Genomic DNA, 13,733 nt, shown 5'->3' with positions numbered 1-13,733 from the left:
ATCTTCTTACAGAGAGCCTGATCTTTTTGCTGTCCTCATTACAGTTCATCTCTAATGGAATTTACAAAAAATATTTTTGACCTCTTAACCTTTTGTTCATTTTTTGTACAAAATATTTCCATTAGAGATGGTTATTTAAATTCAAGGGCAAATTAAATAAGATGTGAACCCAGTACTTTTTACTAATCATGGTTGGCCAGATTTTAGAAGGTCTAGGCTGTTCAATGTAAATCCTTATAAATATAAGTGCTTCTGTCAGAAAAGCCATTCTCCCTAATTAATGGATTCTTTTTTCTTTATTCACAGATAGAGAAGACCAGTCTATCCTGTGCACGTAAGTAAACTCATCTATTTTTGTACATCTCAATGTCACAATATCTTTATTCAAAATTGATTCAAATTCTGATGGAATGCACACATTCTCCTCACCTTCAGTAAGCTTGAACTCCAGTCCCAAACCTACTTCATTAGATAGACCTGTTCATAAGATTAAGAGCAGGTATCAGTGCCACAGGAAATCTTTCATGCATAAAATTATTTCTTTAAATTGACTTTCTGAACTTAGAGATTTAACAGTTTACAGTGAACTACTAGGGAGTGTGGTTAGTGCTCCACAAAATCCCACTGGCTTTTCATTCCTGACTGTTTTGAAAAATCACTCAAAATGTTGAACTGGACAAGGATGTCCTGCTTGACCCTCAGTTTTAACTCTCTTTTCATCCTTCTGTTGCTTATTAGTTGATTTTATTTGCTTGAATGTCATCAAGAATGCTTTTGACAAAATTTTGTCTTTGTTAAATTTGGCATTTTCCAGTTTTCCTGATAAAAGATTAGATTTGATTCTATGTAAATGCTAATACATTGGCAGAGCTGGCATGTGCATTATTTATAGCAGGTTCATGCAATGATGCTGTAATCTGTCAGGTTTAGGTTATCTGAGAAAATGTGGCTACTGGCTGAATATATATTAACCCTCAAAAAAGCACTGTAACTGATCATCAGCCATAACATTACTTTTATGGCCACTGCTGACTGGAAAAAAAAATTATCACCAAATAAAAATTGTACCCTGTGTCTGGTACCACAGGGGCTACCATAGCTCTAACCTCTGTTACAACAAGACTTCAATATTTGTAAGCATACCAATCAAAAATCTGCCCCCAAATGCATTAATACTAAAAGAAATCTAAAATTCTTGCAATGATGAAGTGAAAATTGACCATCACATTCTTCCCAGGATGAAACATGTCATGGTTATTAAGACTAATTTACAATATGCATTTCCTTCTTCTATTTTTATACTTTAGTTTATTTTTCCACTAGTAAATTTTCTTTTAACTTTGGAAAATTGGTACTTTCAAGAAAGGGACTTTCTTTTGCAAATCTATGTCTTTTAGTTAATGAAAATCCATTAAAGGATCCACTTCTTGCAGCTACCATTTATTGAAACTACCTGGCCTTCTTGGAAACCTAAAGTGTTTCACACCAGAAATAAATAAAATAGAGAAAATTAAATGCCTTTTCCATCCAGTAATATATAAAGCAGAGAGAATGAAATGCCTTTCCCATTTTGAAAACAGCACAGCAAGTGGTTCCCCAAGATGGTTGGAGTAATTGCTGTGTGTTGGATGTGCATCATAACCCATACCTTAAAACAGTCCTAACACATCTTCTAAAGCAAAAAGACTGGCCAAGCTAAAGCCATTGTACACAACTTTAACCACTACTGGTTTGACATTCTTGATTGCCTTATTTGTGCAGAAAGAAGAAAGTTCACTTGGCTTGCAGCTTGGCAGCTGTCAAGTGGAAGCAATTTGCAGTATTTTATAGAATTGTTAGAAATTATAAGAAATTATCTTCTGGCCTAAAATATGTAACAATAACTGAAGACTTTATAGCATTGATCTGCCAGGATTTTTTTCTTGAAATAGCTACAGGCTTGAACTTTCCAAGGCCTGGTACCTAAATTGTAAAAGAATAGCTGTAAGGATTCATATGGAACCCCTGAAATGCTCCTGGGACACAGGCAGGGGAGCAGATCTGAGAACTGAACTTGATTCTATGTTTCTGACTATAAATACACCCATTCTCAGGACTTTACCCTCATTAAACCTATCCTCATGTGGTTAAGTACTGTTTGCATTCTTTTACAGTCCCTACATTTGTGTGACTAATGATGGTATGTTTAAAATCTCCATCTGTCTTCAATGCTCATGGGTTCCAGTGCTTCCTCAGAATTCCCTGTCTTTCCAGATTTCATTATTTTCTCTGCATTTCATTAATAACCACACTCATAATGCCTTTGGCCTCCTCTCCTCTGTGCACACACATCCTTTTGCTGTTAGCTCTTTCCCATGGGTAGCATCACTGAACATCCTCTGGTGTAATTCCCTGCCTGTTGCTCTCTGGCCCTTTACAGTCAGCCTCAAAATCCCACAAATCTTATCATGCACATTTACAGCACAAAAAACTTTATACCATGTGTTTACTAATATATCTGTGGTTGCATTATCGTACCATAACACAACGTAGCATAACATATATAATACATACACAATACGTAATATTGCACTAAGGTATGAATCTTACTCTTTTATGTGTCTGAAACTTAGGACAAGTAAGACTTTTCCACTGTTGTGTCTTGGTCTCTACTGTTCTGAGCAGCCTTCACTGCTCTGCCTGGCTGTAGGGATTTCCTGAATTCCTGCCTGTGCTTAGGCCTCCCCACTGTGCTCTCTCTCCTGTTTCACCTCTGAGCTGGCCACAGAATAGTCTGTACTCACTCTTAGTCCATACTGACCAGAACACAGATGTTGTTGAAGGAAAAGTCCCAAGAAATCTGTCCAGGTACTCAGAGACCTGAGCAAGCTCAATGCATCAGCAATGACTTGACCTAGGCCATGGCCAGTGACCAGACTTGTGACTTTTCAAGCTTCTTCCATGACAGTAGAGGCACAAACCCTCAAACGAGACTTCTGGCCTCTTGTTTGATTTCTAAAGACACAAGTGGATTCTCCTGGAGTTTTCAAAATGTTTTTTACTAAAAATTAACCATGAGAGTTTCAACAATTTCCTCATAAACCTGTCTGAGCTTGGGGTTATCATATTTTAGCCATTTTCTGGAAAGAGAAGGTAGAGTATTTTCTGGAAAGCAAATGTGGCTTAGAGGACTGTACACAACTTCCAGTTTTTTAAAAAAGCTACCTTAAATGAAAGAGAAAATCTGATCAAAGTTCTGTGTGTTTGGGGTATTATGAAGCCCATGGAAACAAGTACTTGTGAAACACCTGTACCTATAATCAAGTACTTTTTCATTACCTTTCTGGTTTTTAAAACACGCATTCAGTTTGAGTAGCTTCTAAAAAAACACGGAAGTAGCAAGGTCATAATTTGATATGGGAACAGACAAAACATTGAGTGGGGCAGTGCCCTGCCCTTTTCCCCTTCTTCCCCTCTCTCTCTCTGGACAAACCCTCCAGAGCCTCACCCAGCCATGGGACTCCAGCCCATTTCCTTCCCTGACGCGCGTCAAGAAGCAAAATCACCCCGAACATCTCCAAACTGCAAAGCCCCATTAGTCAAGAGACTCCTCCACGAGAGAGCTGAACTCCTCTTTCCCAGCTCAGTAAATCTCCAAGGCTGGAGCTGGCAGTGGCTGCTGCTTGGCCCCTGTCCCACACAGATATCTGTGGAGCTCCAGCCCCAGGCAGAGCTGCTGACCCCGCTCCGAGTCCTTGGGGAATTGTTTTGTAAGTAAACCCTTAGGATCAGTGGGCTGGCTTCTGACACAAGTCTCCAGTGGGGTACAGCTGGTCTGGGACAAAGCTTTTCATGATGTTTGCACATCTCATACTGCAGGACAAAGGCTGCCAAGCCCTAATGTGATTTAGAGCACCTCATTGAGTGCCCTGCGCACAGGGGCTTCCCACAGTGCCAGCACATTGGGATTAAGGGATGTGTGAACGGGCAATTCTTGTGGTTCATTGCTTACTGAACAAACGCTGAAAATAAATTCTGCTGTTGCTTTGCAGAGGTTTCCAAAAGTGGAATTAAGCTAAGTCTCATATCATAATACTAACATGGAAAGCTTTCAAATTTTCAACAACAGCAACAAAAGAAAATACACTTTTAAAGTTAATTTTTTCTCAGTTGTTCTCAAATGTACAAGAGTCCTAGTTACACCACAGGCTCAACCCCAAAATGGGGGACAACCTGCTAGTGTCACCTTGCTCTTCTTTGGAAACCTATTCTAGCTGGGATAATTTTCATTTAAGGTGAAGTTAATGGAGTCATGCAGGATTTTGTAGCTCAAGAGGTACAAAAACTCTGTTATAGCTGAGCACTGTATATGTGAGTTTATGGGCTTCAAATCCTGTGCTGAGGTCCTAAAACAATGGCTGGCAATGAAGGAAGGATAAGTTCAAGTTATACCCCATGTTGTGAGAGTGGTATTTCTAACAGAGCAAGCCTGTTAGTCTAGTGGAGCCCTTTGGTCTGGGAAAGCCAAAGAGTTTCTTAGGAGGAAAACTTGCATAGGAAGCAGCTCAAGTACTACTGTTGGGCTGCTCAGAACTGTGCAACTTGCTTTTGATCTTCTTTTTTGCATTGGCCATCTGAGCTAGGTGCAAAGAACTGCAGGAAGAAAGACCCATCTTTAAAAATTCAGTCACTGAGTTCAAGAGAGAAAGCAGATTTTAAAACAGGTGGGATGTCTCATACATCTCACCATGGAAGTTGTTTCTACCCCCTCAGCAATGATAGTACTTCAAGGCAGATGCAGAAGGAAAACCTGTTCTGGATGACCAATTCTGTTCCAACTCAATAGCTCTAGGAAGAATTTCATCCACCTGTGAACTAAGATATTCACATGCTCTCCTCCTCCTGGGTCTCCCTGGGTAAACTTCTTGCTATTTAGAGGCATTCCTCCTCATTGGTGCATTTACAAACATGGCATTTCATCACTGAGGGGAAATCAGACACCATATGGCTGTGATACATCCTTCAGAGTTTCAGGGCTACTAATGTTAAATGGATACTTGTTTGTCAGACCTGTCTGTTGTCATGGACGTTTATGACTGATCTGATATGTTGAAAATATCAGCTAGAGACATTATTCTTCATTACTTATTGACCTTGGAGACTTTCCTCCTAATTAACCTAAAGCAGAGTTCTGTGTGTTTTCTATTTCACGCTGAGGAACTTTTTTATTGTCTATTTCAAAAGAAAGTTAAAGCCTCAAAATCTGTCTGCAGAAAACAAGAAAGCCCTCAGCCTGTGCCGAAGCAAAGAGTTAAGGAGCATTACAGTTTGATGGGATAATTACAAGTAAAATGATGCCATATATGGTAATACTCACAGGGATTCAGGGAAAAGCCAAAAGATGGGCACTGTTGCCCTGGGAGAAAGGAAATGCAATGATGATATGATGAACTACAAATAACCCTGAATAAAATGGAATAGTTCAAAGCCCAGGGTTTGTTTGAAGAAAGTTGTTTTGGTTGTTTTTTTTCCAAAGAAACAAAGATGTAAGGTAGATTTATTTGAGAAGTTTGTATGCATAGGTCTTCAAATTGGTGTGCTTGGTTTGGAATTGTTCCCAGGACACTTAATTTTTATCAATAAAACATAGAAATGTTTTAGCACTGAAGCCCAGACAGAGATGAATCCAATCTCTAAACTGTGCAAATTAACTCAGGTCTTGTGAAAAGGAATCTATTAATCTCACTTATTTGTGGTTGAAATGCTAAAAGCCAGAAGAAACAGTTCTTATCATGTTGTACCTCAGGCAGGAATTGGTTCTGGTCTTCTAAGGTTTATATCAATGTCATTCTGTATTGAAAGTTCTGTCCAACACTTCTCCATATTTTTATGTCCATTTATCACTGGTCCTTTAGTAGAGAAAATTAATTCCTGCGTTTCCTAATTAGGAAAAGAAGCAGAACTGCAGTGGATTCAGCTAAACAGTTTCAGACTCAAAAAAGCTGATAAATATCTCTGGGATTTTTTAATGTATTCTTCTTTTATTATTCTAAAATACATTTTATTATAGATCCAAAGAAAAATAGATCCAACTTAGATGGTTGCCCTCCTCACAGCACTAGCTCAGTTGAAAGACCTCGTTTGTTAGATCCACACCCACTTTGACTGCTAAGCAGGACAGTATAATAATATTTTTGTGCATGTAATCATCAGAACCAGAGGTATCTGAAAGGCATAAGATGATGTAATGTAACAATTAAAAAGGAAAATTGGCTGGAAATTTCTATTGAGAAAAGACTCTGTCAACCTGTAGTTCAAAAACCACTCTTTTACTTTAAGAGAGGGTTAAAAGTTGTTAATAAACTTAACCTGGAAGTCTTCCAAGAGAGAAAAAGTTACCACTGCCTTCCTGCTTCCCAAGGACGCTGCATGGAGCAGAGCTGGGGTGCCAGTTCTGCTGCTCAGACAAATCCCCACCATTTTCCTCTTTACCCAGGGAGCAGGGACACCTCAGGCAGTTCCATTCCTGGTCCCACTGAATTCAAGGAGCATCTCAATACAAAATTCAGATGAGGCAGGATCAAGTCAGAGACTTTAATGCCAGAGTTTCAGAAGAGAAAACCATTGTATTACTGCTGATGTTTTCTTTTACTGCTGTATCACATCATAGTTAATGTCGTATTTTTTGATCTTAAAATATAAACAGACTCCCTGCCAACTCCACTTCTCATAAGTGTTCAGATGCTGCCAAAGCAAGATGAACTGCTCTTCAAAAATGCATCATGTTTTAGAATTCCCTTAAATGGCCCAATGTGCACTCAAAATACTACAAGGGCAGAGATATAACTCTGATAATGCATTCTTTGCAGGCTGAAGTCAGGTGCATTTGGGAGGTGCTGCTCTGGGGTAAATCAGAACCGAGCTGGGCAGTTTCCAGCCCTGTTTTTATACACTATGTACATGGCAGAAGGACTCCACTGGTTACCTACCTTCTTTTGTGTTATTTTCTCTCCCCTCAGAGGTGAATCTGGTGCTGGCAAGACAGAGAACACCAAGAAGGTCATTCAGTACCTGGCTGTTGTCGCCTCATCACACAAGGGCAAGAAGGACACCAGTGTCACTGTAAGTGAGCTCCTCCATCCCCAGCTCTCCCCAGGCCTCTGGGGCTGTGCTGAGGTCACTCTGCAGCTCAGGGACTGGGGCTTGTCAAGCACTGGCATATTAAGTGTACACAATTACGTCACAGCCCTATGTTTATGGAAGAAAAAAATTGTTTGACACCATCTTAGGCATCAAATCAGAATGTACTGAGGGAGAACAGAAATATTCATAGTTTTCCATAGGCATAGCACCTATTTATATCCCAGTATGAAGGCCCTGAAGTCTGCAAGGGCTCAAGTCCTTGTTTTACCCTTGACCTCTGCCAGCTGAGAAGTTTGGGAAAGCCTGTAACTAGCACATTGTCCAACTGCATCACAAAAATGGATGCCAGCATTTAAACTTCCAAAGTTTTGATTGGATTTGTTAGTAAGTTTTCTTACCAACTAGCAAAGAGTCCCAGTATAAAACTTGTCTTTTTTTTTTACTGCTCTGTCAGAGGTAACAATTCTGAAAGGCACAATTTTTTCCAAGTGCTTTGTTCCTTCAAAATGTGAATAGTCTTGCCTGAGAGACTAAAGTTCATTTTCTTACTTTGAACCATATACCTGCCTAGTTCCTGGAGATCATTACCATGGCTGAGGCTCTCAGCTGTCTTTGCTCTTCTCAGTGATACAACTCCAGGTCCTACATAATTTCCAGCCTTTCGATTGTAACTCAAAATTTCTGCAAAAAAAAAAATGAAGCAATTCACTTTCATCACAAAACAGGCTTAATTCAGGACAACATTTCATTGTGTCACAAATACAAGATTGGGTACAAGATAAGTAATTAGTAGGGAAGTGGGAAATAATGTAAAATTCTCACAGCTGCCCCTGCCCATGTGTCAGCAGAGCACAAGGTGCGCAGTGCTCCCTCTTCCACCACAGATAATTGGGTTTTTATGTACATTTATGTATGTATTTTATTCTAATTAAGAGTAGGAGAGGGAGTAGATGTCCTTCTGAGTAGTATTTTCTAGAAATCTGTGATTTAATTTAGTGGAAACAGTACAAGACTAATGTTTAATATTTAAAGTTTATGCAAAAAAAAAAAAAAAATCTTCCTATTGAGTCCCTGCTCAGTAGCTGAGGAAAATTAACTTGGGGTGCCAAGGCCATCCCTAACTGCAGACTGCTCTGGGGAATTCTGTAAGCCTCAGGACCAAATTTGCTCTGAGACAGACCTGAAGGCAAATACCCATCAGAGAGGAGCTGAGAAAAAGTCTAATTTGTTCTATATCATGCTGACAAATAGTAATTCAGTGATTGGGACTACTGACACTGCAATTTCAGTCATTAAAATATAATGAATAACAAAACCAGAGAAGAACTAGAGATATGTCATAAAAATATTTGCCCTTGTCTGGTCCTGAGAGACTCACCTGGGACTGGGTCCAAAGCCCATCTCTTTACTTCAAGATTTTTATTTTCTTCAGTTAATATGCTCTAAGTATGTTAATGGCATTTGTACCCTTGGTATGTCTGCAATAGATTGTTCATATCTGTATTCCTGGTTTGTTTGCATGGAAACTGTACTGGTTATTTTAATACAGGAAAAACAATAAAAATATCTGTCTAATGGAAATTATACTGACACTTGTTTTATACCATGTTATTCAACACAGCAAGGTCCATCTTTTGCCTACGTGAGTAACTTAGACTGTTTGGTGTGTGTTTAAGGCACTGAGTGTAGATCTGCATGCTATTGTTGCACCCCAAAAATTTAAGAGAGATTTTGTTGAAATATGTTGTATGATATGATAAAAAGCAACAATAGCACCAAATGCTCTCACGAATCAACCCTAACTGTGTCAGGCCCCATGGTAAAGAATGAGGTCTGACACAGGCAGGGTCATCTTTCAAATATCACTCTCTTCTATATCTCTGTGTGTGTTCAAATTGCCATAGTTTGAATTCAATTTCCCACAATCCTGGAAGAGCCACTCAGCCTGAAATTTAACAGTGTGGTTTCTCAATGAAATACCCAAATGCTTTCTGTGCTTCAGGTTGAAGTTTTTAGGACTGTTGTGAAATAATTGCTAAACCTCACGGTGTTTGATTTGTTTGGCTGCATGCTTTCCATTTGTTATTGCTTGGAATTTTCCATTTCCATGTAACTGTTGAGAATTGTTCACCACCACAAGAGTTAGCATGTTCTCATCTTGCTGCTGTGGCGTGTACCAGAGCAATTCCCACTGCAGCACCTGTCTGCAGGTGTGTTACAGGCCCTCCTCTCCGTGTGCCATACACATAGCAATGCTTTGGGAATACAGGCAGGTTTGCTGGCACATTCTTGGTGTTCCTGTGCCAGGCAAATGAGATTTATTTTCTTTCATGCAGTCTTTTTTTGCCCCATTCTGATTGCTGCCTCTCAGACTTCAGCTGTGACAGTGTTGCCCCTTAGTTAATTTAGTACTTTCTTTGACAATCTCTCTGAAAATAAAAATTATTTCATGGTTGGCATGGGCAGCTCTGTGGTGTCTGGTGGACTTACAGCTGCACAAAGTGCTGGAGCCAAAGTTTTATCCCCAGCTCTGTGGCATAGTTCAGTTCTCAGTAGAAGCAGGCGGTGTCTGTCTCATTTTAACAGACAAGGTTCTATTGTAGATGCCATAGATTCAAATTAAATACTGCCTTAATTTCTATTTACAATTATTTAAATAATATCTTATTATCTATCAAGGACTTTTTCCTTTTCAGTGTGAGTTATTTAAAATAATTCATATTACTACAGAGTAATACTCAAAGAATAATGTGGCAAAGTAAATGTGAATGTAAGTGATCTCATAGGACAGAGCTGAATGAAAAGTTTTGACAAGCTGTACACATATGCAAAGTATTTTTTCAACTTCATTGGTTTGCTTAGAAATAGGATTAGGTAAATATATAGAACTAAATGCATGCTTGTTTCATTGCATGATTTGTTTCCTTAGCAATTACTAACCACAATTAACAATATAATATGAAGATTGTGTGTTTGCATGAGAATTAATTATCCTAGTTTGAAATAAATCAATGCAATTCCATATTTAACCTACATAGCCTTGCATGGATCATTATTAATAGACCTGATAAAATCTGCTTTGTAGCTTTGTGCTGCATTACATTAAAATTATTCTCAGCAAGTTATTCTAATTACATTGTCATTTGCTAGCAAAGGGTCTCAATAAACTAACTTGGAAAAGACATGCTAGAGGTTCCTTTAAGAATATCCCTCTAAAAAATTACATTAAACTGGAAAAAATAATTGACATTGAATGACCCTTTTTTAAGGAAGGCCAGTCATGATGCTAAACAGATTAATAGAGTTTGATCTGTCATAGGCAACAAGGCTGGAAAAGGGTCATGTATGCAGGGAAGCAGTTAATTACACAAATAGATAAATACAAGGTTTAATAGATAATGAAAACAAATCAACATTAAATGCAGTATTCAAAAAAAAAAAATTAGAGACTTAAATTAGATTTCACCTTTCTCTGCCGTGTGCGAGTGTTAGTTTCAACTAAGTAATTACAAATTTTAGTGTTAACTGCTTCTGAATGAATTTTAGGGTGAGCTGGAAAAACAGCTTCTCCAGGCTAACCCTATTCTGGAAGCTTTTGGAAATGCCAAAACTGTGAAGAATGACAACTCCTCCAGATTTGTAAGTAGGAGAAATGCTGTGGTGTGTGGGTCCATGTGGGTCAACTTTAGCAGAGAGAGTTTCACAGATCCAACCCTGTTCCCTCACGGACCTTGTGGAAATCAAAGTGGAACAAAGATGTTGTCCTACCCCTGCTTCCAAAGCCTAGTCCAGTAGGGAGAACCCCTTTCCCTCCAAGTGAAGTGCCTGAACAGAATGTGGGGGGAATCTGTACAGAGGGAATATCAGAGAAGGTCACTTCCTTTCAGGCTGTTCCACAGGTCACCCCAGCAGGAGGGAGTCAAGCATGTTATTCCAGGGAGGGTGATGTACACATCTTATGGAACAGGCTAAATACTGGCTAATACTGGAAAACCTGGCACTTCCTGAGAGAACAGCCCAATTAAATCTTCTTTTCATTCACAGGGCAAATTCATCCGCATCAACTTCGATGTGACGGGCTACATTGTGGGAGCAAACATAGAGACTTGTATCCTTTGCAGTGACTGCCCCGGGCTGCGAGGAAGGCACATAAACAAGCTCACTGCATGTCTAAGAAAGGCAAACACTGCTGAGGCTGCTGTAAACAAAGAGGGAGGGAAGAGGCCCTGTTTGTGCTGATATCAGCTCCTGTCCTGCTCTCAGTTTTGTTTCCAGGGCTGTTTTCTCAGCTATAGGAAAGGGAGCTATTCCCCAAATACAGCTTCAGGAACTGGACAGCCCATACCTAAGGCAGTGACAAGGGACGTTTTTGTGCCCAGAGGACTTGTCTTGCCTGGATGCTAAATACTAACTGCTGTGTCAAATGACACACCCAGAGCAGTGAGCTGTGTATCAATAATAACGTCAATGTACTTTTTCAGGGAAAGTGGACTGAGAAATTCAGCTCAGTCTGACCTCACTTGTCAGGCATGTTGCCTGTTCCCTTGGTATGTTTATGAGCTAGTATATTTTAATGAACATATGAATATGCAAGTGGTTTCCTCAGTGTTGCACTGCTCATCTTTGCATATAGAAAGAGCTTCTTGCTCCAATAAATGAGAAAAAATGATGCAGCTATAAAGAAGTACCTTATCCCTTAAGTGTAGCATCAAGCAACAAAGAGTTTATCATTCTGTTCTTATTTTGACAACTGATCTCTAGAGAAAATCATTAACATTTTAACATTTTTGGTCTTAACTGAAGTTTTATCTACAGCACTTTAGCTTTTAAAGAGTGAATCCCTGACTGGTATTGAAATACTTACATTATTGATAACTTCATTTTTATTAGCTTATAGTCACAAAAATGGTCCATAAATATAACTTGATTTTATTACTTTTACACCTACAAAACTCACCTCAAGAACTCTTTTTTTCGAGCAGCCCCCACTGTATGTTGGAAGAATTATATTGGTGCTTCACTTTCAAAGTGGTATGAGTTATATTGTGACTATTAGTTTTAGATCTTGGATTTTAGAATAATTTAGGTCTATTTTGCTTACTGCCATGATTACCAGCATTTACCCTGCAACAGCAAGTAGGAGATTGATCTGCTTATTGTGGTAAGCATTATACAAATACCAGAGCCCCTCCCACAGAATTAGACACATATTCATGTTAGACATGGCAAATATTTCAGCAATGCTATTGATGGTTCTGAGGCTAATGGCACAATTAAGAAAGGACTGAATCACGTTATTGATTTTTTTTTAACACACTTTACAAACAGATTTGCTTGAAAAATCCCGTGCAATTCGTCAGGCTAAAGATGAAAGAACATTTCACATCTTTTACTATTTGATTGCTGGAGCTTCTGAACAGATGAGAAGTAAGTTCCTTACTAATGATTCTCTTATCTCGTTGAATAGTCTGAGCAACGGCTTGCCTAAGTATTTATCTTAATTTCTGTAATTACATGTCATTCAATCCTTACTATAAATAAATGCAATATAAATAGCTATGTATTTTAGCTAGAGAAAATTTTCTCAAGTGAATTATAAGAAAGCCTCAATTCATGTCCACCTGTTTGAGGCAGGTTGTTTGTAGTTTACAAGATATTTTAATTTACAGGAGATGTAGACCCATTCAGATCCCATCCTGAATAATATCAAGAAGATAAATTGGGAAGAGTTATTAATTCCTTTAGAAAAAAAAGAGATTGGGGGTTCCAACAAGAATATCAGCTCATAGTTTTAATATAAATTAAGAGAATGTTTTTGCCACAGCATGTTATTATATTGTGAAAGCCACAGCTTCAAATGTATTGGAACATGGTTCAAATATTACATATTTCCCTAAATCACTCTTTGCTAAAGAATGTACAAAGCAATGGGTTACTCTGTATTTCCCCTGGCTTTTATGTTCCTTACCTAAGAATCTGTTGTTGGCCATAGAATAGGGTTGAACAGTCTGTTAGTTTGGCCCACTTTGGTTGTTACCTTTTTCCATTTTTATTATTACAGGATATGAATCCCCACAGGGAGAGGCACAATTCTGAGTAGGTTACATATGGCACTCAATAAAAGCATTTTGGGAAGAATGGCTCAGATTTGAGTCCATAGGAAACAAAATTTCCCCAAAGTGCAGAGATGTTCTCCAGTCACTAATGAAAACTAGAAAATTAATGCCATCAAAACAGTTGTTAAATAGTTATTTTGAAAATATTTGACAAAACCCTGAACTCCTCATACAAGCAGATTTTTCCTTTGGTGATAATTTTGGGATTTTTTCTGTTGTTCCTTAGGAGAATTCATGAACCAAGAGCATTAAGTAAATGCTCTTAAATAAAGCTTTTCTTCTTCTTTTTAGATGATTTGTTGCTGGAAAACTTCAACAATTACACCTTTCTATCCAGTGGCTACGTGCCTATTCCTTCTCAACAAGATGATGAAATGTTCCAGGAGACCTTGGAAGCCATGAAAATTATGGGCTTTACTGATGAGGAGCAGACATGTGAGAATTGTTGTCAACACTGTATTCAACATTTACATCTGCAAGTGACACCACATAGAG

General features: G+C 38.6%; 1 protein-coding gene across 1 annotated transcript in view; it reads left to right on the top strand.

Moving 5' to 3' along the window:
- The window catches only part of MYH11 (myosin heavy chain 11), a 54,277-nt gene that overhangs the window by 17,681 nt on the left and 22,863 nt on the right, over nt 1-13,733 (top strand). The window contains exons 4-10 of the mRNA XM_054270572.1: nt 307-334; nt 6,999-7,105; nt 7,650-7,657; nt 10,669-10,761; nt 11,167-11,230; nt 12,451-12,549; nt 13,530-13,673. Coding sequence (XP_054126547.1) covers nt 307-334; nt 6,999-7,105; nt 7,650-7,657; nt 10,669-10,761; nt 11,167-11,230; nt 12,451-12,549; nt 13,530-13,673 — 543 coding nt within the window. The remainder of the gene's footprint in view (nt 1-306; nt 335-6,998; nt 7,106-7,649; nt 7,658-10,668; nt 10,762-11,166; nt 11,231-12,450; nt 12,550-13,529; nt 13,674-13,733) is intronic.

The sequence above is a fragment of the Melozone crissalis genome, unplaced genomic scaffold, assembly GCF_028551555.1.
Source record: "Melozone crissalis strain CALT ecotype California unplaced genomic scaffold, PUWL_Pcris_2 ptg000012l_1, whole genome shotgun sequence".
Lineage (NCBI taxonomy): Eukaryota > Metazoa > Chordata > Aves > Passeriformes > Passerellidae > Melozone > Melozone crissalis.
The sequence above is the reverse complement of the archived record's forward strand: the minus strand, read 5'-3'. Positions and strand labels throughout refer to the sequence as shown.